This window comes from Crinia signifera, chromosome 2, assembly GCF_055691185.1.
Source record: "Crinia signifera chromosome 2, ASM5569118v1, whole genome shotgun sequence".
Lineage (NCBI taxonomy): Eukaryota > Metazoa > Chordata > Amphibia > Anura > Myobatrachidae > Crinia > Crinia signifera.
Window position 1 is genome coordinate 395977944 of NC_139218.1, and position 27799 is coordinate 396005742.

General features: G+C 48.1%; 1 protein-coding gene across 1 annotated transcript in view; it reads left to right on the top strand.

Annotated features, from left to right (window-relative positions):
- The first annotated feature begins 400 nt into the window (after positions 1–400).
- CHRDL2 (chordin like 2) overlaps positions 401–27799 on the top strand; it is a 113168-nt gene continuing 85769 nt past the window's right edge. The window contains exon 1 of the mRNA XM_083170506.1: positions 401–849. Coding sequence (XP_083026632.1) covers positions 666–849 — 184 coding nt within the window. The 5' untranslated portion in view covers positions 401–665. The remainder of the gene's footprint in view (positions 850–27799) is intronic.

Genomic DNA, 27799 nt, shown 5'->3' on the forward strand with positions numbered 1-27799 from the left:
GGTCGGAAGAAGGGTCCCAAACGGACGCTCGCCCGCCACGCTTCGGGCACAGTGGTTACTAAAGGCAGCCAGTGGTGGCGTGGATAGTGACCCCCCCCCCCCAGGCCTAGCTCCTCCCCCTGGGCGTGGAAGGTCCTGTAGCCCACTACAATGAGGTATATAGACATCACCATGGAAAGGGTTGACATAAGTTTTTCACATTTTTTTTCAAAAACCGAAGCATAGAGGTATGTCAGCGTATGTCAGCATACAGCAACTGTGAAAACACATGTCGACCTTACCCATGCCGACATTTTCCATGGCAACACATTGCTAGTGTTGACATTTCGGCTATGTCGACCTAGCATGTGTCGACCGCCTGTCAACCAATAGTGGTCAACCTTCTTATACTTAACTTGTCCCTGGTAAATAGCAGACTGCTCCGAATTGCGCTGCTAATTGTCACCTGTGCTCTGTTGCGTCTCAGTTAAGGTTCCCATACACTATGTGACTCCTCCCCTTAGAGTCATATGATCAAATCCCCCTTGAGCCACCCGGGACCTTCCTGGACGGCAGGATCGCACCTCGGATTGGATATCACATGCTATCTGGAACGCTTGCACCCGATTTCTCAGCCTGATCGCCGCAGAATCGAGTGAAAACGGGCCCAAAGACCAAAATAGTGTATGGGGGCCTTTACTTTTATGTTCGCAAAACTCCCAACTCTCAGTGCCCTGGGAGCTGGACATATGCGCGGCCTGACAAAAAAGGCGGCGTGGGCAACAATTTTGCCGCTGTGGGGCATGGGCGAGACGCGGGACACTGCCGGCCATGGGAAGGTGCCCAAAAGCCGGGATGTTCCTGTTGAAGGTAGGACAGTTGGGAGCTATGTGTTAAGCTGTGTACACATGTTTTGATTTTTCCCTGTTTTAGATTTTGCTTATAGAAGCAAAATCGAATTCACATTGAATGGTATTTAGGACACTTTCGATCTGTATTCTGTATTTTATGTCTCTAAATCGAAAAGAAAAATAGACTGTGCAGCCAAGGAAATATTGAAATCGATCCAGTAAATTGAATGTGTACAATGTACCATGAATGTGAATCGAATTCGATATTGAAATCAATATCTAATGCAAAAGTACAGATCTAATGCCAAATTGAATGGGAAGATCTAATGCCAGAATCTAACATCGAATCTAAAGCAAAACGAAGCGTGTGTACATAGCTTGAGTGTACCCTATATTATTCTAATGTGTGCCCTATGTACAGTGCTGCCAACCACTTGTAGCGCCTTATAAATAAAATCTAATAGCAATAAATAATATGTGCCCATTAAATACAAACACCTGCGCTCTTCCTGTGTGGAAATGTTTTCCTGTTTGTGTTGCAAATAACAATAATTCTGCAGAATAGTAGCAATAAATCAGCGACATCCTTACAGCGCTCTCCTCTGCCTCTCTGATACCCGTGACACCGCACTTATCACCCGTGTTATTGCCATGATGACCCAGCTGGGTCAGGGTGCGGCGTGAATCTACCTAAAAGGGAATAACCACCACCCAAATCCCTGCACTACGATGTAAGCGAATGTGCACGCTTACCCCCTCCCCCCCCCCCCCCCCGGCGTGAATACCATTAACAGTACTGCGGCCGGTGTCTTACCGCGGGACCCTCTCCTGTTCGCTATTGGCAGGGGTTGGGATAATTTGGTCTACAGCATGATGGTCGACAGTCATTAGGTCGACACCATTAGGTTGACATGGGTCTAGGTCGACATGGGAAAAGGTCGAAATGGTACTAGGTCGAAAGGTCATTAGTTCGACATGTCATTAGTTCGACAATGTCTAGGTCGACAGTGAAAAGGTCGACATGCTGTTTTTCACTGTTTTTTTACCTGAATGTCAACACAGTTGACATGGACACAGTTTAAAATGCACCACATCCCCTTTCAGCACTCACTGCGCTCGCTATGCTCGGCACACTATTTTATTCTCCCACCATGCCCTAGTGGATGGTAGGGCATGAAATACCACCTGTCGGCACATGTCGGCTCAAAAAAACAGTGAAAAACCCCATGTCAACCTTTTGACTGTCGACCTAGACACTGTCGAACTAACGACCTTTCAAACTAATGACCTGTCGACCTAGAACCATGTCGACCTTTTCCTATGCAACCTAGACCCATGTCGGCCTTTTCCCATGTCGACCTAATGGTGTCGACCTAATGACTGTCTACCATAATGTTCTAGACCAAATGACCGCATCCCATTGGCAGACAATCACCTAACCACCGCTGGGCTCTCCAGGCTGCAGGGAAGCTCCAGCAGGTGTCAGCTAATGTGGCTTTGTATGGCCTCTATAAGTGTCTGTTATTGCTCAGGGCAGTTGTTTGGCATAACTGATTATTAAGGAGGACCCCCCTATAAATGCAGAGATAGGACTTACCTGTGGTGGGACCATGGCAGTGTCCTGCTCCAGTGAGGTCCAGACAGCTAATGGGGCACAGGTCCTATGTGTTGTACAGAGAGGTACATGCCAGCACATGTCTGACACATGGAAACTCCCTCGTGTGAGGTCACTCTGCTCCCAGCCCAGCGCTATCCATAGGTGTCCCAGCTGTACAGTATATTACACCTCAGTGTATCACCAGCCCAGCACTACCCATAGGTGTCCCAGCTGTACAGTATATATATTATACCTCAGATAGTGTATCACCAGCCCAGCACTACCCATAGGTGTCCCAGCTGTGCAGTATATATATTATACCTCAGATAGTGTATCACCAGCCCAGCACTACCCATAGGTGTCCCAGCTGTACAGTATATATATATTATACCTCAGACAGTGTATCACCAGCCCAGCACTACCCATAGGTGTCCCAGCTGTACAGTATATTATACCTCAGTGTATCACCAGCCCAGCACTACCCATAGGTGTCCCAGCTGTACAGTATATTATACCTCAGTGTATCACCAGCCCAGCACTATCCATAGGTATCCCAGCTGTACAGTATATTATACCTCAGTGTATCACCAGCCCAGCACTATCCATAGGTATCCCAGCTGTACAGTATATATATTATACCTCAGACAGTGTATCACCAGCCCAGCACTACCCATAGGTGTCCCAGCTGTACAGTATATATATTATACCTCAGACAGTGTATCACCAGCCCAGCACTACCCATAGGTGTCCCAGCTGTACAGTATATATATATTATACCTCAGACAGTGTATCACCAGCCCAGCACTACCCATAGGTGTCCCAGCTGTACAGTTTATATATATATATATATATATTATACCTCAGACAGTGTATCACCAGCCCAGCACTACCCATAGGTGTCCCAGCTGTACAGTATATTATACCTCAGTGTATCACCAGCCCAGCGCTATCCATAGGTGTCCCAGCTGTACAGTATATATATTATACATCAGACAGTGTATCGCCAGCCCAGCACTACCCATAGGTGTCCCAGCTGTACAGTATATATATTATACCTCAGACAGTGTATCACCAGCCCAGCACTACCCATAGGTGTCCCAGCTGTACAGTATATTATACCTCAGTGTATCACCAGCCCAGCGCTATCCATAGGTGTCCCAGCTGTACAGTATATATATTATACATCAGACAGTGTATCACCAGCCCAGCACTACCCATAGGTGTCCCAGCTGTACAGTATATATATTATACCTCAGACAGTGTATCACCAGCCCAGCACTACCCATAGGTGTCCCAGCTGTACAGTATATATATTATACCTCAGACAGTGTATCACCAGCCCAGCACTACCCATAGGTGTCCCAGCTGTACAGTATATATATTATACCTCAGACAGTGTATCACCAGCCCAGCACTACCCATAGGTGTCCCAGCTGTACAGTATATTATATCTCAGTGTATCACCAGCCCAGCACTACCCATAGGTGTCCCAGCTGTACAGTATATATATTATACCTCAGACAGTGTATCACCAGCCCAGCACTACCCATAGGTGTCCCAGCTGTACAGTATATTATATCTCAGTGTATCACCAGCCCAGCACTACCCATAGGTGTCCCAGCTGTACAGTATATTATACCTCAGTGTATCACCAGCCCAGCACTACCCATAGGTGTCCCAGCTGTACAGTATATATATTATACCTCAGTGTATCATCAGCCCAGCACTACCCATAGGTGTCCCAGCTGTACAGTATCATACCCTCCAACATATTGGGCTTAAAAATCGGTACGGGGGTGTGGCCATAGGTGGAGGGGCGTGGTCACGTGTAAAGGGGGCGTGGCCACGACCCTTTTACTTTGCACTTCCAAAAATCCCAAAATTATAGCATCCCATTTAAAAAAAAAGAGACAGCTGTGCTGGCTGTCCCTACCTCAGTCCCCATCGGCTGTGCGGGGTCTGGCTGGAAGATGACTGAAACATTCTTTTATCCCAGCGCCGGCTTGCGCTCTAGTGGCTGGGTGCAGTCACTCTGGCACGGCTGAAGGGCCGCACACAGCATGCTGGGACTTGTAGTCTCCCCGCAGCCATGCCATCCTCCAACCACAGGCTATCCCCTAGTAGGGAGAGGCAGGCCCGCTGCGTCCCCCCCCCCCCCCCCCGTGCACCCTGGGAGATATAGTTTTAGCAGGCAGCTCCCCCACGCTCTCTGGAGAGCAGTCGTCAGTGTTTTGAACTACAACTCCCAGAGTCCCTCAATCACCCTGAGCTTCTGTGATAAAAGCGGTACATTCGGTACAGCTTATTTTAGCCGGTACAGACCGTTAAAAAACGGTACTGTACCGGGAAAAGCGGTACAGTTGGAGGGTATGCAGTATATATATTATACCTCAGTGTATCACCAGCCCAGCACTACCCATAGGTGTCCCAGCTGTACAGTATATTATATCTCAGTGTATCACCAGCCCAGCACTACCCATAGGTGTCCCAGCTGTACAGTATATATATTATACCTCAGACAGTGTATCACCAGCCCAGCACTACCCATAGGTGTCCCAGCTGTACAGTATATATATTATACCTCAGACAGTGTATCACCAGCCCAGCACTACCCATAGGTGTCCCAGCTGTACAGTATATTATATCTCAGTGTATCACCAGCCCAGCACTACCCATAAGTGTCCCAGCTGTACAGTATATATATTATACCTCAGACAGTGTATCTCCAGCCCAGCACTACCCATAGGTGTCCCAGCTGTACAGTATATATATTATACCTCAGACAGTGTATCACCAGCCCAGCACTACCCATAGGTGTCCCAGCTGTACAGTATATTATACCTCAGTGTATCACCAGCCCAGCACTATTCATAGGTATCCCAGCTGTACAGTATATTATACCTCAGTGTATCACCAGCCCAGCGCTATCCATAGGTGTCCCAGCTGTACAGTATATTATACCTCAGTGTATCACCAGCCCAGCACTATCCATAGGTGTCCCAGCTGTACAGTATATTACACCTCAGTGTATCACCAGCCCAGCACTACCCATAGGTGTCCCAGTTGTACAGTATATTACACCTCAGTGTATCACCAGCCCAGCACTACCCATAGGTGTCCCAGCTGTACAGTATATTACACCTCAGACAGTGTATCACCAGCCCAGCACTACCCATAGGTGTCCCAGCTGTACAGTATATTACACCTCAGTGTATCACCAGCCCAGCACTACCCATAGGTGTCCCAGCTGTACAGTATATTCTACCTCAGACAGTGTATCACCAGCCCAGCACTATCCATAGGTGTCCCAGCTGTACAGTATATTATACCTCAGTGTATCACCAGCCCAGCACTACCCATAGGTGTCCCAGCTGTACAGTATATTATATTATATTATACCTCAGTGTATCACCAGCCCAGCACTACCCATAGGTGTCCCAGCTGTACAGTATATTATAACTCAGTGTATCACCAGCCCAGCACTATCCATAGGTATCCCAGCTGTACAGTATATTATACCTCAGTGTATCACCAGCCCAGCACTACCCATAGGTGTCCCAGCTGTACAGTATATTCTACCTCAGACAGTGTATCACCAGCCCAGCACTATCCATAGGTGTCCCAGCTGTACAGTATAGTATACCTCAGACAGTCTATCACCAGCCCAGCACTACCCATAGGTGTCCCAGCTGTCAGTATATTATACTTCTGTGTATCACCAGCCCAGCACTACCCATAGGTATCCCAGCTGTACAATATATTATACCTCAGACAGTGCATCACCAGCCCAGCACTACCCATAGGTGTCCCAGCTGTACAGTATATTATACCTCAGCCAGTGTATCACCAGCCCAGCACTATCCATAGGTGTCCCAGCTGTACAGTATATTATACCTCAGACAGTGTATCACCAGCCCAGCACTACCCATAGGTGTCCCAGCTGTACAGTATATTCTATTATACCTCAGTGTATCACCAGCCCAGCACTACCCATAGGTATCCCAACTGTACAGTATATTATACCTCAGTGTATCACCAGCCCAGCGCTATCCATAGGTGTCCCAGCTGTACAGTATATTATACCTCAGACAGTGCATCACCAGGCCAGCACTACCCATAGGTGTCCCAGCTGTACAGTATATTACACCTCAGTGTATCACCAGCCCACCACTACCCATAGGTGTCCCAGCTGTACAGTATATTATACCTCAGTGTATCACCAGCCCAGCACTATCCATAGGTGTCCCAGCTGTACAGTATATTACACCTCAGTGTATCACCAGCCCAGCACTACCCATAGGTGTCCCAGCTGTACAGTATGTATATTATACTTCAGACAGTGTATCACCAGCCCAGCACTACCCATAGGTGTCCCAGCTGTACAGTATATTATACCCCAGTGTATCACCAGCCCAGCACTACCCATACGTGTCCCAGCTGTACAGTATATTACACCTCAGTGTATCACCAGCCCAGCACTATCCATAGGTGTCCCAGCTGTACAGTATATTATACCTCAGCCAGTGTATCACCAGCCCAGCACTATCCATAGGTGTCCCAGCTGTACAGTATATTATACCTCAGTGTATCACCAGCCCAGCTCTACCCATAGGTGTCCCAGCTGTACAGTATATTATACCTCAGTGTATCACCAGCCCAGCACTACCCATAGGTGTCCCAGCTGTACAGTATATTATACCTCAGTGTATCACCAGCCCAGCGCTACCCATAGGTGTCCCAGCTGTACAGTATGTATATTATACTTCAGACAGTGTATCACCAGCCCAGCACTACCCATAGGTGTCCCAGCTGTACAGTATATTATACCCCAGTGTATCACCAGCCCAGCACTACCCATACGTGTCCCAGCTGTACAGTATATTACACCTCAGTGTATCACCAGCCCAGCACTATCCATAGGTGTCCCAGCTGTACAGTATATTATACCTCAGCCAGTGTATCACCAGCCCAGCACTATCCATAGGTGTCCCAGCTGTACAGTATATTATACCTCAGTGTATCACCAGCCCAGCTCTACCCATAGGTGTCCCAGCTGTACAGTATATATATTATACCTCAGACAGTGTATCACCAGCCCAGCACTACCCATAGGTGTCCCAGCTGTACAGTATATTATATCTCAGTGTATCACCAGCCCAGCACTACCCATAGGTGTCCCAGCTGTACAGTATATTATACCTCAGTGTATCACCAGCCCAGCGCTATCCATAGGTGTCCCAGCTGTACAGTATATTATATTATACCTCAGTGTATCACCAGCCCAGCACTACCCATAGGTGTCCCAGCTGTACAGTATATTATACCTCAGTGTATCACCAGCCCAGCACTACCCATAGGTGTCCCAGCTGTACAGTATATTACACCTCAGACAGTGTATCACCAGCCCAGCACTACCCATAGGTGTCCCAGCTGTACAGTATATTACACCTCAGTGTATCACCAGCCCAGCACTACCCATAGGTGTCCCAGCTGTACAGTATATTTTACCTCAGACAGTGTATCACCAGCCCAGCACTATCCATAGGTGTCCCAGCTGTACAGTATATTATACCTCAGTGTATCACCAGCCCAGCACTACCCATAGGTGTCCCAGCTGTACAGTATATTATATTATACCTCAGTGTATCACCAGCCCAGCACTACCCATAGGTGTCCCAGCTGTACAGTATATTATACCTCAGTGTATCACCAGCCCAGCACTATCCATAGGTATCCCAGCTGTACAGTATATTATACCTCAGTGTATCACCAGCCCAGCACTACCCATAGGTGTCCCAGCTGTACAGTATATTACACCTCAGTGTATCACCAGCCCAGCACTACCCATAGGTGTCCCAGTTGTACAGTATATTACACCTCAGTGTATCACCAGCCCAGCACTACCCATAGGTGTCCCAGCTGTACAGTATATTACACCTCAGACAGTGTATCACCAGCCCAGCACTACCCATAGGTGTCCCAGCTGTACAGTATATTACACCTCAGTGTATCACCAGCCCAGCACTACCCATAGGTGTCCCAGCTGTACAGTGTATTCTACCTCAGACAGTGTATCACCAGCCCAGCACTATCCATAGGTGTCCCAGCTGTACAGTATATTATACCTCAGTGTATCACCAGCCCAGCACTACCCATAGGTGTCCCAGCTGTACAGTATATTATATTATACCTCAGTGTATCACCAGCCCAGCACTACCCATAGGTGTCCCAGCTGTACAGTATAGTATACCTCAGACAGTCTATCACCAGCCCAGCACTACCCATAGGTGTCCCAGCTGTCAGTATATTATACTTCTGTGTATCACCAGCCCAGCACTACCCATAGGTATCCCAGCTGTACAATATATTATACCTCAGACAGTGCATCACCAGCCCAGCACTACCCATAGGTGTCCCAGCTGTACAGTATATTATACCTCAGCCAGTGTATCACCAGCCCAGCACTATCCATAGGTGTCCCAGCTGTACAGTATATTATACCTCAGACAGTGTATCACCAGCCCAGCACTACCCATAGGTGTCCCAGCTGTACAGTATATTCTATTATACCTCAGTGTATCACCAGCCCAGCACTACCCATAGGTGTCCCAACTGTACAGTATATTATACCTCAGTGTATCACCAGCCCAGCGCTATCCATAGGTGTCCCAGCTGTACAGTATATTATACCTCAGACAGTGCATCACCAGGCCAGCACTACCCATAGGTGTCCCAGCTGTACAGTATATTACACCTCAGTGTATCACCAGCCCACCACTACCCATAGGTGTCCCAGCTGTACAGTATATTATACCTCAGTGTATCACCAGCCCAGCACTATCCATAGGTGTCCCAGCTGTACAGTATATTACACCTCAGTGTATCACCAGCCCAGCACTACCCATAGGTGTCCCAGCTGTACAGTATGTATATTATACTTCAGACAGTGTATCACCAGCCCAGCACTACCCATAGGTGTCCCAGCTGTACAGTATATTATACCCCAGTGTATCACCAGCCCAGCACTACCCATAGGTGTCCCAGCTGTACAGTATATTACACCTCAGTGTATCACCAGCCCAGCACTATCCATAGGTGTCCCAGCTGTACAGTATATTATACCTCAGCCAGTGTATCACCAGCCCAGCACTATCCATAGGTGTCCCAGCTGTACAGTATATTATACCTCAGTGTATCACCAGCCCAGCACTATCCATAGGTGTCCCAGCTGTACAGTATATTATACCTCAGACAGTGTATCACCAGCCCAGCACTATCCATAGGTGTCCCAGCTGTACAGTATATTATACCTCAGTGTATCACCAGCCCAGCACTACCCATAGGTGTCCCAGCTGTACAGTATATTATACCTCAGTGTATCACCAGCCCAGCACTACCCATAGGTGTCCCAGCTGTACAGTATATTATACCTCAGTGTATCACCAGCCCAGCGCTATCCATAGGTGTCCCAGCTGTACAGTATATTATTTTATACCTCAGTGTATCACCAGCCCAGCACTACCCATAGGTGTCCCAGCTGTACAGTATATTATACCTCAGTGTATCACCAGCCCAGCGCTATCCATAGGTGTCCCAGCTGTACAGTATATTACACCTCAGACAGTGTATCAGCACCCCAGCACTACCCATAGGTGTCCCAGCTGTACAGTATATTATACCTCGGAGTATCACCAGCCCAGCACTACCCATAGGTGTACCAGCTGTACAGTATATTATACCTCAGACAGTGTATCAGCACCAGAGCCGGCCTTAGGCATAGGCCAACTAGGCAATTGCCTAGGGCATTTAGAATGCCTAGGGGCATCAGCAGCTTCTGCTGATTAAAATGATATGCAGCATGCCTATCTGTGTGTGAGTGAGGCTGTATCTGCATATGAAATAGTGTATTCATGGAAATTACTGTAACATAGCATTCCATATGCAGGTACAGCCACAGTCGCACACAGAATATAGGCATGCTGCATATCATTTTACTCATCAGAAGCTCCTTGTGTGTGCTGGTCATAACATTGAAAATAAGATGAATTTTCAGCTAAAAAGACACCGAATGGGTGCGCTGGTTCTATTTAAAATATTGCGGTTAGGAGCACCAAAATGATGACTGCTATGATGAGGGTTGATGGTGCTGGGAAAGGGGAGCAGGGTCAGAGATGGAACTAGTGGCGGTGCTAGGGGGCAACAGTCAAAATCTTGCCTAGGGCGTCATTTAGGCTAGGGCCGGCTCTGATCAGCACCCCAGCACTACCCTGATTCTAGGGGCCATCAATCTGGGGTGGATTGGGTTGTGGGCATCTATCTCCTGAGCTTCTTGGGAGGCAGCAGAGAATGCAGCGAGGTAGCCATGATTGTGATTCACACAGAGTGACCAGGCAGCAACCTCTTCCTGTTTCCCAGCCTGCAGCCAGGCAGTGAATGGCTGTCAGCATTCTGATTGGTGGATGGTTGGAACTATCCCCCAATCAGAGTCCAGTATTCTTTACCTGCCTCCCAATTGCAGCCTCTGGAGGTCATTCTAGTTGACTCTCAAAGCTGTGAATGTCAAATTAAAATAATAAATAATAATATATGATCAGGCGCGGATTGGCCCGGCTGGGCCATTTCCCGGCGGGCCGGCCCAAAAAAGGCATGAAGCGGCCACTCTTCCCCTGCTGGGCCGCAATCCACCATCTCTGTGGTTAGCTGCCGTGGCCGCAGCACTTTGCTCTGAACAAATAAGGCCACGGCCTGCTGCACATGTGTGGCCGCACGCAACTCCTCCCGCAGTATTTTGGTTGGTGACAAATAGCGGGAGGGGGGGTCTGCGAATTGCGGGAGGGGGCTTTGGTCCGCAATTCGCAGGAGGGGTGCCACGGGGGGGTGCCGTGAATCGCAGATGAGGAGGTCGCGGTGGGCACGCGAATCGCGGGAGGGGGGTCACGGGGGGGGGGGGGTTGCTGGCAGAGGGGGGGTGCGGGAGTAATGGTGGATGGTGGGCGTGTACTGTAGCCCTGGCTGGGCGAGGGGAGGTGATGTCAAGGGGGTGGGGTGTGTAGAACGTTATACACATAGTACACTTTTCCCTGGGGGGCGGGTTTGTGTATGCCGCTGGGCGCAGGGCCGGTGCTAGGGTGTTCGGCGCCCTCCTGCAAACTATAAATTTGCACCCACCCAAACTTTACAAAGGGACAGCGCACACAAAAGAAAGATCTCACAAGGGAGGGGCATGGCCACACAATAGTACTCCCACTCCAAATTACACCACACAGTAGCACAATCTTATTTACATTACACAGCACCAGTGCTGTAACTAGCCATTTTGGTGCTATGTGTCATAAAGGGAATTGGTGACTACCCCACCACAACAACAAAAAAACTGGTGAAAAATGTAGGAGCGTAGCTTCATGGGGAAGGGGCGTGGTCACATAAAATTACCATTAACACCATTATCCCCATAACACATTACGCTTCACAATTCAATGCCCATTACACATTATACCACATACAATAATGCACATTATACAAAATGCCACACATGATGCCCCTTAAACAATATGCTTTGAACTATAATGCCCATATGACATTATGCTACACATAATGCCCTGAGTACTCCTGCATATGCCCACATTAGTAGCATTGTTTATTCATAATGCCCACATCAGTTGCCGGCAGTAGTAGCACTGCCAATACACTGCCCACACCATTTGCTGACATTAGTCGCACTGCGTAACCATATGCCCACACCAGGTGCTGACAGAAGTAGTCCTGCCTATACACGTGTACACACCAGTTGCCGGTAGTAGCGCTGCCAATACATATGCCCACACCAGTTGCTGACATTAGTAGTGCTGCCAATACACTGGCCACACCATTTGTCGACATTAGTCGCACTGCATAATTATATGCCCACACCAGTTGCCGACAGTAGTAGTGCTACCCATACACGTGCCCACACTAGTTGCCGACAGTAGTAGTGCTGCCCATACATGTGCCCACACCAGTTGCCGACAGTAGTAGTGCTGCCCATACACGTGCCCACACCAGTTGCCGACAGAAGTATTGCTGCCCATACAAGTGCCCACACCAGTTGCCGACAGAAGTAGTGCTGCCTATACACGTGCCCACACCAGTTGCCGACAGTAGTAGTGCTGCCCATACACGTGCCCACACCAGTTGCCGACAGTAGTAGTGCTGCCCATACACGTGCCCACACCAATTGCCGACAGTAGTAGTGCTGCCCATACACGTGCCCACACCAGTTGCCAACAGTAGTAGCGCTGCCCATACATGTGCCCACACCAGTTGCCGACATTAGTAGGGCTGCCCATACACGTGTCCATACCAGCTCCCGACAGTAGTAGCGCTGCCCATACACGTGCCCACACCAGTTGCCGACAGTAGTAGCGCTGCCCATACACGTGCTCACACCAGTTGCCGACAGTAGTAGTGCTGCCCATACATGTGCCCACACCAGTTGCCGACAGTAGTAGTGCTGCCCATACACGTGCCCACACCAGTTGCCGACAGTAGTAGCGCTGCCCATACACGTGCCCACACCAGTTGCCGACAGTAGTAGCGCTGCCCATACACGTGCCCACACCAGTTGCCGACAGTAGTAGTGCTGCCCATACACGTGCCCACACCAGTTGCCGACAGTAGTAGTGCTGCCCATACATGTGCCCACACCAGTTGCCGACAGTAGTATTGCTGCCCATACACGTGCTCACACCAGTTGCCGACAGTAGTAGTGCTGCCCATACACGTGCCCACACCAGTTGCCGACAGTAGTAGTGTTGCCCATACACGTGGCCAAACCAGTTGCCGACGGAAGTAGCACTGCCCATACACGTGCTCACACCAGTTGCCGACAGTAGTAGCGCTGCCCATACACGTGCCCACACCAGTTGCCGACAGTAGTAGCGCTGCCCATACATGTGCCCACACCAGTTGCCGACATTAGTAGCGCTGCTCATACACGTGCCCACACCAGTTGCCGACAGTAGTAGCGCTGTCCATACACGTGCCCACACCAGTTGCCGACAGTAGTAGCGCTGCCCATACACGTGCCCACACCAGTTGCCGACCGTAGTAGCGCTGCCCATACACGTGCCCACACCAGTTGCCGACAGTAGTAACGCTGCCCATACACGTGCCCACACCAGTTGCCGACAGTAGTAGTGCTGCCCATACACGTGTCCATACCAGTTGCCGACAGTAGTAGCGCTTCCCATACACGTGCCCACACCAGTTGCCGACAGTAGTAGCACTGCATATACACGTGCCCACACCAGTTGCCGATAGAAGTAGCGCTGCCCATACACGTGCTCACACCAGTTGCCGACAGTAGTAGCACTGCCCATACACGTGCCCACACCAGTTGCCGACAGAAGTAGCGCTGCCCATACACGTGTCCACACCAGTTGCCGACAGTAGTAGCGCTGCCCATACACGTGCCCACACCAGTTGCCGACAGTAGTAGCGCTGCCAATACACGTGCCCACACCAGTTGCTGACAATAGATTCGCTGCCTATACACGTGCCCACACCAGTTGCCGACAGTAGCAGCGCTGCCCATACACGTGCCCACACCAGTTGCCAACAGTAGTAGCGCTGCCCATACACGTGCCCACACCAGTTGCAGACAGAAGTAGCGCTGCCTATACACGTGCCCACACCAGTTGCCGACAGTAGTAGCGCTGCCCATACACGTGTCCATACCAGTTGCCGACAATAGTAGCGCTGCCCATACACGTGCTCACACCAATTGCAGACAGTAGTAGCGCTGCCCATACACGTGCCCACACCAGTTGCCGACAGTAGTAGCGCTGCCCATACACGTGCCCACACCAGTTGCCGACAGTAGTAGCGCTGCCAATACACATGCCCACACCAGTTGCCGACAATAGTAACGCTGCCTATACACGTGCCCACACCAGTTGCCGACAGTAGTAGCGCTGTCCATACACGTGCCCACACCAGTTGCCGACAGTAGTAGCGCTGTCCATACACGTGCCCACACCAGTTGCTGACAATAGTAACGCTGCCTATACACGTGCCCACACCAGTTGCCGACAGTAGTAGCGCTGCCCATACACGTGCCCACACCATTTGCCGACAGTAGTAGCGCTGCCCATACACGTGCCCACACCAGTTGCCGACAGAAGTAGTGCTGCCCATACATGTGCCCACACCAGTTGCAGACAATAGTACACTCACAGTTTACTCTCATGGCAGGCTGCAGTTTATGCTCATCATCCTGTTTCCTGTTGTCACCACCTGTCTGGCTCCTTGTAGCCCCGCCCCTTCTGCCCAGTGAAGCCACGCCCCCTCCGTCCATGTAGCCCCGCCTCTTATCGGTCTGTGCTGCTGAGCTGAGTGATCTGATGTTTAGGTGCCCGGAGGGAGCTCTGTGGTGTCGGCGCTGCTGCCTGTCATGCAGTGTGACAGCAGCATCTGACAGCCACAGAGGACAGCAGGGGATGCAGAGCAGGGACAGAGTCTCTACTGCCCAGCGCCTACCTGCTTTGCATCCTCTGCTGAGTGGGTAGCGCCAGCCCTGGCTGGGCGGGAACGTTATATACACAGGGGATGAGTGACAGATCTGGCTAAATATATAAGAGATACGAATACAATTTTTTGTATTCGTATTCTTAGTAAATCTCCCCCATAATGTTACTAGTCTGTATTACCCGTATGTACTAACCCATCTCCCTACACATATCATTATCGCTTATTTCTATGCCGTCACAAGGGTTACGCAGCGCCTGACAATACATAGATGAGCGAAAACCAAAAAATTAATGAAGCACAGTACAAGGCAAATTAGGATAAGTACATGGTAAATAAAGACATCTGCAGCAGGGGTACAGGACTCATTTATCAGGGTGGCAGAGATATATTGTAAGAAAAGCACATAAGGAGAGAGGGCCCTGCTCGTGACAGCCGCAACTGCATGCAACTCTGAATCAGATTCTATTAGTAGGGATCCTCCCTCCCTTCACAGACTCCACCCCCTCAGCAGACCCCTCCCCCAGGGCTGCTTCTATAAATTTCCCGGGCTGTTCTTACATCCCAATCCGCCCCTGTATATGATGATCCTCCAAAAAAAAAATCACTGTGATTCCGAGAACAACTTAGTTGCAAAACCTCATGTCACCAGAAGATGTCACCAGAGGCCAATTCTAATTCTGTTTCCGACCAGCGTAAAGTTGAGCGATGCAGGATGCGGGAAACCAAACTTTCAAGTTTATCATCGTTCCATGCGCTCTTAAAGCCCATACACACTGAGCGTTTTTCACCCGTCTAATCGATTTTCTTGGAGCGGACGACATTCCATAGTAAGATGCGGCCTCCTGCACTGTCTAGACATGTCCTCAGTGCAGGAGGCCAGCAGCCATGTTCCTTTAGCCGCGGCCATGTCCTTAAAGCCGTGGCCAGTGTCACTGAGGAGGTGGACAATATTCACTGGACCACCAGGCATCCCTCAGCACTAATTGATAAAGCGACCCAGGGGGCACATGGCATCCTGTGCCCCGGCCCAGCCTGTCACTGGATGTAACATGTGCAGAGAGAGTTAGATTTGGGTGGGATGTGATAAAACTGAGATCTGTATTGCAGTGTAAGAATAAAGTAGCTGGTATTTACCCTGCACAGAAACAAAATAACTCACCCAAATCTAACTCTCTCTGCACATTACATCTGCCCCCTGCAGTGCAGCATGGTTTTGTCCATCTGCAAATATTGCAGCCTTGCTAACAATCAGGCCTGTACTCTTGATTTACATCTATAGGAGATAGGCACCTCCTGTTAGCATTTCGCAAAGATCCCAGTACCTCGTCTGAGGACGCTGCCTCGGATCACCATTGCGACTATCGGTCGCACCCCATTTGCGATGGTTACAAGCACCAGCCAGCTAGCGTATGCTGGAGTGTACTCAGGCTGGCCATAGGATCCAGGGACCGTGGTCAAGGAAGTCTACATCCAATGACACAGACGCTGGACCACCATGAAAACCGGCCAACATACCCTTAAAAAGAACAATGGTGCCGTGTGCTGCCCCCATACATTATGCTGTGGCTTATAGGGGGCTGCAAGCTTAATTGTGAAACCCAATCTGTGCGTGTTCCTGTGCAGACCCCAAACATTATATTTATAGGCAAGCCATCAGGTTTGTGCACAAACATGAATAATGTCCATTATTGGGTGACTAAGAACAGTCCCAGTTCTCTATGGCAGCTGGTGATTGGAGGTCACAGCACATTCGTAGTATTTGGAGAATCAGTCCATGGGTCGGGCAGATCAGTAATGTCACCAGATTTATCTCCGAGATGCGTATGTAGCGGTGAATAAGACCGATAGCCTCGTATGCTGCTAGCTCATTTCTGATTGGCTCTTTCTTATTCTGATTCTGCCGATGTCAGATGCAGTGAACTATTTTTATCCGCTGCGCATGCATCTATATCGCACTGCGCCAGTATCCTAGTAGCGGGTGCACAGTGTCGGATTTACGAATGAGCTGCACCGGCTCAGACATTGGTTGAAAAGGTATTGGGTGTTCCTAGGAGGTGGCTTAACAGATGCACAATATTGATCCATCTTTTGGTGTTTTATCGGAGTGTCTTGGATTCCAGATGGCTGACAGACAATGTATAGTCAGAGAGTCAATAGTTAGACATTGACAAAAGTTAGACAAGCATTAGTTAGACATTGACAAAAGTTTCACATGCATTAGTTAGACATTGACAAAAGTTAGACATGCATTAGTTAGATAATTGACAAAAGTTAGACATGCATTATTTAGACATTGACAAAAGTTAGACATGCATTAGTTAGACAATGACAAAAGCTAGACATGCATTAGTTAGACATTGACAAAAATCAGACAAGCATTAGTTAGACATTGACAAAAGTTTCACATGCATTAGTTAGACATTGACAAAAGTTAGACATGCATTAGTTAGATAATTGACAAAAGTTAGACATGCATTAGTTAGACAATGACAAAAGCTAGACATGCATTAGTTAGACATTGACAAAAATTAGACAAGCATTAGTTAGACATTGACAAAAGTTTCACATGCATTAGTTAGACATTGACAAAAGTTAGACATGCATTAGTTAGATAATTGACAAAAGTTAGACATGCATTATTTAGACATTGACAAAAGTTAGACATGCATTAGTTAGACAATGACAAAAATTAGACAAGCATTAGTTAGACATTGGCAAAAGTTAGACATGCATTAGTTAGAGTTTGGCAAAAGTTAGACGTGCATTAGTTAGACATTGACAAAAGTTAGACATGCATTAGACATTAACAAAAGTAGACATGCATTAGTTAAGCATTGACAAACATTAGACAATCCATAGCATCCGGGCCTGCCCCGCTCCGCTCCTCACATTCCCATCCCAGCTGCCACCAGCTACAGCAGGTGCCGGTGCCATGTCTCCAGCCCAGCAGTCCCAGACCTGGTTCCCCACCCATGTCCAGGTCACTGTGTTCCAAGGTGGAAGGTGGATCGCTGGGATCTCTGTGTCTGCTGCCTCCCTGCATGTTTCTGGGGCTGAGATCCAACTGTGGAAGTCAGCATGCAACCCCTGGCAAAGCATGTAACCCATGGCAGAGCATGTAACTCCGTGGCTATGAGCATGTTAACCCCTGGCAGAGTATACATCCCCTGGCAGAGCAGGTTAACCCCATGACAACGAGCATGTTAACCCTTGGCAGAGAAATTTAACCCCTAGCTGAGCATGTAACTCCAGACAGAGCCTTTAAACCCATGGCAACAAGCATGTTAACCCCTGGCAGAGCATGTTACCCCTGGCATCAAGCATGAAACCCATAGCAACGAGCATTTAGGTAAGCGGAAGGTATTTGGCATAAAATATGTTTGTATTATATGTAACAGACATTACAATGTGTTGTATAATATGTAATGAGCATTATGGTGCATGGAATAACGTGTAATGGGCATTATGGTATGTGGTAAAATATGTAATAGGTATTACGGTGTATGGCATAATGTGTACTGGGCACTGGGTGTGTGACATGTGTAATAGACATTATGGGGTGCACGCCTTTTGTACGCACAGTCCCTGTATACGCCTTGGAAGCAGCGGCGTAACAACATGTCCACAGACCCCACAACTGCTTGGGGAAGGCAGCGCCGGCAGAGTGTGTGGGGAGCTCTGTACGTGGGGGCCCTGGGAAATTGTTTTACCGGGGGCCCAGGATTTCTCTTGACGGCCCTGGGCGGGGCTCTTGCGTGGTGAAAAGGGGGTGTGGCCTAACATTATACCACACACCGTAATGCCCATTGCACATTTTAGTGAACTTTGTAATACACATTACACATAATGCCACATGCCGTAATGGCAATTACACATAAGGCCACACATGATGCCCATTACATACTATATAACAAACCGTAATGCCCATTACACATCTGACACATAAGTGCCACTTACCTGTGCCACTTAGGAATTTCATACTCGATGCCATGGGCTTCATGTTCGATACCAAGGGGGACTGAAATTGCTTGTTGCTAAGGAGGACTAAAATAACTTGTTGCCAAGGGGGACTGAAATAGCTTGTTTATTTATTTTAGTTATTATTAGTTTCTTATATAGCGCAGCATATTCCGGTGCGCTTTACAAAGGGGACAGTGATACAAAAAAACAGGGTATTTACAGACAGTCAAAATGTAGGAGGGCCCTGCTCGCAAGCTTACAATCTATAGGGAAATAGGCATTGATACATAAGGATAGATACTGTATTCTTTATTGCATCGATTCCACCAGAATGCAAGGTTCAATGACTGGTTCTGGAATTTGATAAGCTTGCCTGAAGAGATGAGTTTTTAGGGAACGCTTATAGGTTTGGAGACTGGAGGAGAGTCTTATTGTGCTTGGGAGGGCATTCCACAGAGTGGGTGCAGCCCGAAGAAAGTCCTGCAGTCGGGAATGGGAGCGAGTAATGAGTGTGGATGAGAGACGCAGATCTTGGGAGGAGCGTAGAGGTCGTGTTGGATGATATTTGGTTGGGAGATAAGAGAAGAGATGTATGTTGGTGTAGTTTGGTTTATGGCTTTGTGTGTAAGTAAAATAATTTTGTAATGAATACGGTAGAATACAGGTAACCAATGAAGTGACTGACAGAGTAGCTTTGCAGACGATGAACGTCTGGCTAGGAAGATTAGCCTCGCAGCTGCATTCATAATGGACTGTAGTGGTGAGAGCCTGTATTGGGGAAGGCCAGTAAGGAGACTATTGCCATAATCAATGCGTGAGATGATGAGAGCATGGATTAGAGTTTTTGCAGTGTCTTGTGTAAGGTAAGGGCGAATTTTAAATATGTTTTTTTAGGTGCATGTGGCATGATTTTGAGACAGATTGAATGTGGGGTACAAAGGAAAGTTCTGGGTCAAGGATAACACCTAGGCAGCGAGCTTGAGAGGTAGGAGTGATTGTCATCTTCTCAACAGCGATAGAGATATCAGGTTGGTAACTACTATTTATTGGCGGAAATATAATTTATTCTGTTTTTGAGATATTAAGTTTGAGGTGGCGAGATGACATCCAGGATGAAACAGCAGAAAGGCATTCAGAGACACGGCTCAATACAGATGGGGACAGGTCCGGGGAGGATAGGAAGAGCTGAGTATCATCCGCATACAGATGGAGACAGGTCCGGGGAGGATAGGTAGAGCTGAGTATCATCCGCATACAGATGGGGACAGGTGCGGGGAGGATAGGTAGAGCTGAGTATCATCCGCGTACAGATGGGGACAGGTGCAGGGAGGATAGGTAGAGCTGAGTATCATTCGCGTACAGATGGGGACAGGTCCGGGGAGGATAGGTAGAGCTGAGTATCATCCGCAAACAGATGGGGACAGGTGCGGGGAGGGTAGGTAGAGCTGAGTATCATCCGCGTACAGATGGGGACAGGTCTGGGGAGGATAGGTAGAGCTGAGTATCATCCGCGTACAGATGTGGACAGGTCCGGGGAGGATAGGTAGAGCTGAGTATCATCCACGTACAGATGGGGACAGGTCCGGGGAGGATAGGTAGAGCTGAGCACCATCCGCATACAAATGGGGACAGGTCTGAGGAGGATAGGTAGAGCTGAGTATCATCCGCGTACAGATGGGGACAGGTCCGGGGAGGATAGGTAGAGCTGAGTATCATCCGCGTACAGATGGGGACAGGTGCGGGGAGGATAGGTAGAGCTGAGTATCATCCGCATACAGATGGGGACAGGTGCAGGGAGGATAGGTAAAGCTGAGTATCATCCGCATACAGATGGGGACAGGTCCGGGGAGGATAGGTAGAGCTGAGTATCATCCGCATACAGATGGGGACAGGTCCGGGGAGGATAGGTAGAGCTGAGTATCATCCGCATACAGATGGGGACAGGTCCGGGGAGGATAGGTAGAGCTGAGCACCATCCGCATACAGATGGGGACAGGTCCGGGGAGGATAGGTAGAGCTGAGCTTCATCCGCATACAGATGGGGACAGGTCCGGGGAGGATAGGCAGAGCTGAGTATCATCCGCATACAGATGGGGACAGGTCCGGGGAGGATAGGTACAGCTGAGTATCATCCACATACAGATGGGGACAGGTCTGGGGAGGATAGGTAGAGCTGAGTATCATCCGCATACAGATGGGGACAGGTCCGGGGAGGACAGGTAGAGCTGAGTATCATCCGCATACAGATGGGGACAGGTCCGGGGAGGATAGGTAGAGCTGAGTATCATCCGCGTACAGATGGGGACAGGTCCGGGGAGGATAGGTAGAGCTGAGTATCATCCGCGTACAGATGGGGACAGGTCCGGGGAGGATAGGTAGAGCTGAGTATCATCCGCGTACAGATGGGGACAGGTCCGGGGAGGATAGGTAGAGCTGAGTATCATCCGCGTACAGATGGGGACAGGTCCGGGGAGGATAGGTAGAGCTGAGTATCATCCGCGTACAGATGGGGACAGGTGCGGGGAGGATAGGTAGGGCTGAGTATCATCCGCGTACAGATGGGGACAGGTCCGGGGAGGATAGGTAAAGCTGAGTATCATCCGCGTACAGATGGGGACAGGTCCGGGGAGGATAGGTAGAGCTGAGCATCATCCGCATACAGATGGGGACAGGTGCGGGGAGGATAGGTAGAGCTGAGTATCATCCGCATACAGATGGGGACAGGTCCGGGGAGGATAGGTAGAGCTGAGTACCATCCGCATACAGATGGGGACAGGTCCGAGGAGGAAAGGTAGAGCTGAGTATCATCCGCGTACAGATGGGGACAGGTCCGGGGAGGATAGGTAGAGCTGAGTATCATCCGCATACAGATGGGGACAGGTCCGGGGAGGATAGGTAGAGCTGAGTATCATCCGCATACAGATGGGGACAGGTCTGAGGAGGATAGGTAGAGCTGAGTATCATCCGCATACAGATGGGGACAGGTGCGGGGAGGATAGATAGAGCTGAGTATCATCCGCATACAGATGGGGACAGGTCCGGGGAGGATAGGTAGAGCTGAGTATCATCCGCATACAGATGATACTTAAATCCAAAGGAGCTGATGAGTTTGCCAAGAGATGAGGTATAGATTGAGAAAAGCAGAGGACCTAAAACTGAACCCTGAGATACTCCAACTGAAAGAGGTAGCGAAGAAGAGGTAGAATCAGAGAAACGAACACTGAAGGAGCGGTTAGATAGGTAGGATGAGAACCAAGAGAGGGCTGTGTCTTTAAGACCTATGGATTGTAGTGTTTGTATGTGTTTGTTGCCAAGGGGCACTGACATAGCTTGTTGCCAATGGGGACTAAATAGCTTATTGCCAAGGGGGACTAAAAGCTTGTTGCCAATGGGAACTGCAGCCCCCGCTCCCCGCCTGCTCCTTGCTCTGTTCGGTTGAGCTGCCCTGTCCGCCGCTATTTTCAATTAAGTCTCTCGCTGGACCGCTAGCCAATAGGCACTTGTGGTCCAGCAGCCATCAATGCAGACAGCGCAGCTGAGCTCAGCAGGGCAGAGGAGCAATGTTCCCTATAATTTTACGAAGGCTGTGTGCGGCAACGGATATTGGCTGTGCAACTTTGGAAGGACATTTAAATCTTTGTGCATCATATAACGGTATATAATGACCTAGAAAACTAAATGTTTTTTATATATATATATGTATATGTATATATATATATATATATATATAGTGTAAGTGAAATGCACACTTCCTCATTAATCAGTAGACGGGGTGCGGGCACAGCACGCACAGAGCACGGGCTGGCTCCAGGCTCCAATATGGCGGCGCCCTGCGCGACCGTGCAACTAACATGCCTGGGGCCAGCTGCAGTGCTGACAGGCAAGCGGGCGGAGGACAGCAGCCAGCAACTTACAGTAACTTTGTGTGGGGTTGGAGCTGTGAGTGCGCACACGCGGACAGCTTACAGGGAACAGTGCAGAACAGGGAGCGGGCTGCACGGCTCCAGCACCCTTTGATCTCTTGGCGCCAGAGCTTGTGCTCCACCAGCTCTGCCCTCCCTATGACCCTGGCATAGAGGGAGAATAGAATAGTGCCTATACAGTGTCCATGTACAGATATTGATTTTCCATGCCGACATTTTACTTGTCACTGTCGGACTAATGCATGTCTAACGTTTGTTAATCCCTAACTAAAGCATGTGTAACGTTTGTTAATATCTAACTAATGCATGTCTAACGTTTGTTAATACCTAACTAATGCATGTCTAATGTTTGTTAATACCTAAATAATGCATGTCTAACATTTGTTAATATCTAACTAATGCATGTCTAACGTTTGTTAATATCTAACTAATGCATGTCTAACGTTTGTTAATATCTAACTAATGCATGTCTAACGTTTGTTAATATCTAACTAAAGCATGTGTAACGTTTGTTAATATCTAACTAATGCATGTCTAACGTTTGTTAATATCTAACTAATGCATGTCTAACGTTTGTTAATCCCTAAATAATGCATGTCTAACGTTTGTTTATATCTAACTAATGCATGTCTAACGTTTGTTAATATCTAACTAATGCATGTCTAATGTTTGTTAATACCTAACTAATGCAAGTCTAACGTTTGTTAATATCTAACTAATGCATGTCTAACGTTTGTTAATATCTATCTAATGCATGTCTAACGTTTGTTAATATCTAACTAATTCATATCTAACGTTTGTTAATATCTAACTAATGCATGTCTAACATTTGTTAATATCTAACTAATGCATGTCTAACGTTTGTTAATATCTAACTAATGCATGTCTAACTTTTGTTAATATCTAACTAATGCATGTCTAACATTTGTTAATATCTAACTAATGCATGTCTAACTTTTGTTAATATCTATCTAATGCATGTCTAACGTTTGTTAATATCTAACTAATTCATATCTAACGTTTGTTAATATCTAACTAATGCATGTCTAACATTTGTTAATATCTAACTAATGCATGTCTAACGTTTGTTAATATCTAACTAATGCATGTCTAACTTTTGTTAATATCTAACTAATGCATGTCTAACGTTTGTTAATATCTAACTAATGCATGTCTAACGTTTGTTAATATCTAACTAATGCATGTCTAACGTTTGTTAATATCTAACTAATGCATGTCTAACGTTTGTTAATATCTAACTAATGCATGTCTAACTTTTGTTAATATCTAACTAATGCATGTCTAACGTTTGTTAATATCTAACTAATGCATGTCTAACATTTGTTAATACCTAACTAATGCATGTCTAACTTTTGTTAATATCTAACTAATGCATGTCTAACGTTTGTTAATATCTAACTAATGCATGTCTAACGTTTGTTAATATCTAACTAATGCATGTCTAACTTTTGTTAATATCTAACTAATGCATGTCTAACGTTTGTTAATATCTAACTAATGCATGTCTAACGTTTGTTTATATCTATCTAATGCATGTGTAACGTTTGTTAATATCTAACTAATGCATGTCTAACGTTTGTTAATATCTAACTAATGCATGTCTAACTTTTGTTAATATCTAACTAATGCATGTCTAACGTTTGTTTATATCTCTATCTAATGCATGTGTAACGTTTGTTAATATCTAACTAATGCATGTCTAACGTTTGTTAATATCTAACTAATGCATGTCTAACTTTTGGTGTCGACCTATTGACTGTGTGATATGACATTGTCTGTGAGCTAGATCACACCCGAGTGTCTTGGGGGTGTCGGTGAAAATTGTTGTTCACACACTGGACACCATACTCAGAGGAGCTGCACATGCCTTAATACTGGGGACAACCGATCTGTTTTACCGAATGCACGGACGCTGACTGAGGGTGCCTCGTCGGAAAGGAGTTTTCAGTGACATTTGCAGCGAGACGCAGGCGGGCGACCGCCGACGGACTCAGAATTACGTAAAAATCCAAATGACGTAAATAACTTTTTTATCTTCAAAAAAAAATTAAAAAAATTCTTCCTAGAAAACTCATTTGTTCTATAATTCCTGTGCCAAGCAAACAATGCCGCCACACGCCAGATGTTACACGATGTGAGAGAATCCCCCCAACCCTGCCATTAACGAGCACTCACGCGTCTCCCAATGCGCTGTGCAGTATCCCAGATAATTGAGAAACACACAACATGACACCGCCACGGCCTGCGAGTGTTACGCACGCCAGGACTCTGGATTAGCATCACCGCTGGAAGCTGACGTGGTTGGCCGCGTGCCAGCCTCTGTCTTCGCAAGACTCTAAATAAGGCCAGGTATTACCCCGCCGGCTCAGATTTTACAGCAGATTTGGGCTGGAGACCCGGAGTGTGTGTGTGGGAACAGAGTCTGCGGCGGGTAATGCACTATACAGAGTTGGCAGCTGGATCGGCCACATAGGGAACGTTCAGAACACATACATCAATGTGCAGGGTTCCCCGGCCCCTGTCTTAGATCACAAAATACATACTGCAGTTATTAATAATGTATAGCCTTCCCGGGTCACTCCCCAACACCCAGCGTTTTATGGGTGTTTCCAAGAAAACGCTGGGCATTGTCATGTAAATGCACCCGGGTGCGGGGGCAGCTGTTGTCAGCTGCCCGCCCGCTTCATGGACAGAGCGCCACAGATCTAAGACACCAGAAAGATCTGCGAGCACTTGCAAAACCATGGAAACAATCAAATGTTTTTGCCCCCCCCACGCAAGGCTGCGAGCGGATGTTTATGCTAAACATCTATTCGCATTCCTGCAGGGATATTCGGCGTGTGAGCGGGGCGGGCGTTCGTGCAGGCGGGTGGCGCATATAGAACATGCTTATCAGCAAATTCCACAGCTTTGCATGTCAACCAGAATAAGTTCATACTTACCGACTTTTTTTTCTCTCCTCTCCAGGAGAAGTCTGGAGAGGAGAACAGATACTGTTGCCAGGAGGGGCGGGACTTGGCTGATGTCAGCAAACCCCACCCCCTTGCCACAAAATTTGCGGCAATTCGCAGGTCCGCGGATTGAGGGAGTGGCTAAAATTATGCAAAATGATGCGATTTGCACCATTTTAGCCCCACCCGCAAAATCTCAGACTTGGTGCCGCAGGTAAGGGGGGTGCGGGGGGAAAGAGGAAGACTTACCTACCTTCCCGGGGGGCCGGGAGGAAGACCCAATTTTCATATATTCTTATATAGCAGCAGACTCCGTTGCGCTTTACAATTGTAAACAGAGATAAAAACTGGGTAAAAACAGACAGACTTGGAGGTAAGAGCAGGACCTCCAATAGGGGGGTGCTGTGGGTACAGCACATTCTGCCCACCGCAAGCCAGTGTGTCAGTGAGTAATGAGCGCACCTGCCAGGTGACTGGGAAAATGTGAACTGCGTGGGGTCCCGAGGACCGAGTTTGAGAACCACTGCCTTAGACATACAGTAGATCACTTGACACGGTGTGAAATATATGCCAATGCCGACTGTCGGATGACGTTGGCAGTGAGCCGGCACAGGTTCTCCGTAGAGGGCATGTCAGATAACTCAGCATCTTTCTGTGCCCGTGTAGGAATTGGGAGGCGGCCGCGCCGGTGATAGCACTGTCTGAGCTCAGCCAGGCCTGACCGCTGACATGAGATCCATTGTGAGGCTAACATTGTTCGTCTGTTACGTCAGACTCCTCTGTGCCAGATTCTATCGGTTATCCCACAATCAGTACAGACCTGACAGCCGCACAGTAACACGGCTGGTGCCCAATTCTAAGGCTGGCACCGCGTGTACCTGAGCTCCGTCTGCTAATAGGACTGTCTCCTGCATCTGTCCAGTGCAATGCTTGCGTAGTGCATCTTCGGTCATGCGCAGATGAAGACATTTGCTCCACTGCCTCTGACGTCGAGACAGAATTTGGGCTGCTATATGAGGGTACCTGTCGTACGCTGAAGATGGGGCCAGGTGTGCGCAGAAGAGAAAGTCCACCGTGTCCCCCTATTCCAATCACCACAAGATTGATACCCCCCCAAAAGGTCCAATGAGACACAAAGAGCCCCTGCTTCACCTTCCTACAGTAACGCATATAATGAAATGGATAAATCTTTAATTTGAGCGAAGCAAAATTCATGCTAAAAAAACAGTTTTTCATCCTGTAATACAGCGCCGTCCGGGGAATATAAATCACATTAGCGCTATGGGGTGTAATACGTCACCGATTGGACCTCCTGGGCGGGAATCGCCAAATCCGTTACACTTTTGTCCAGTCTTTTATTTTGGGCACAAAGGTGCAAACACTGATACAGTATGTTGCTGGATAAGAGGACACAGGAAACAGCCCTGACTTACACACTACGCTCCCATTAATAACACGTTCCGCACATTGGGGCCCATTCAGATTTGTAAGAAAAGCAAAAAGAGGAAGTAACTTTGGGGTCAATTCGAACCTCTTCGTACAGCTCCCAATTTGGCCCCGCCTCCAATGGTGGGGTTTACGCATGCGCGTAGTTGCTCATGCACAAATCCCCAGAGCAAACGCCTTTAGCGAGTTTTACACTCACCGGGGCGTTCACAAAAGGAGTGGCAGGCAGGGGGGGGCGGTTACTGGGGTCCACTCAGTGTTTCATGGGCGTGGCCACAAAAACGGTGCCCCTCCGTGATTGGGGCGGGCGGATGGCATCACGTGAACCGTCCATGAGAAAAGTAAGTATAGGCTGAATGATCTTTCATCTGTGCGTGTGTACGCAAATATACGCAGCTTAGCGAGCAGGTCCGAATGACCCCCTTTGTGTATGGCACAAACCATGTTATTATACAAGAGGAGCAAATGCATTTCTATTTCTGTGCAGGGTAAATACTGGTTGCTTCTACATGTAGGCCACAGATATTAAGGCCCGTACACACTGGGTCGTTTGAGTGTTTTTCA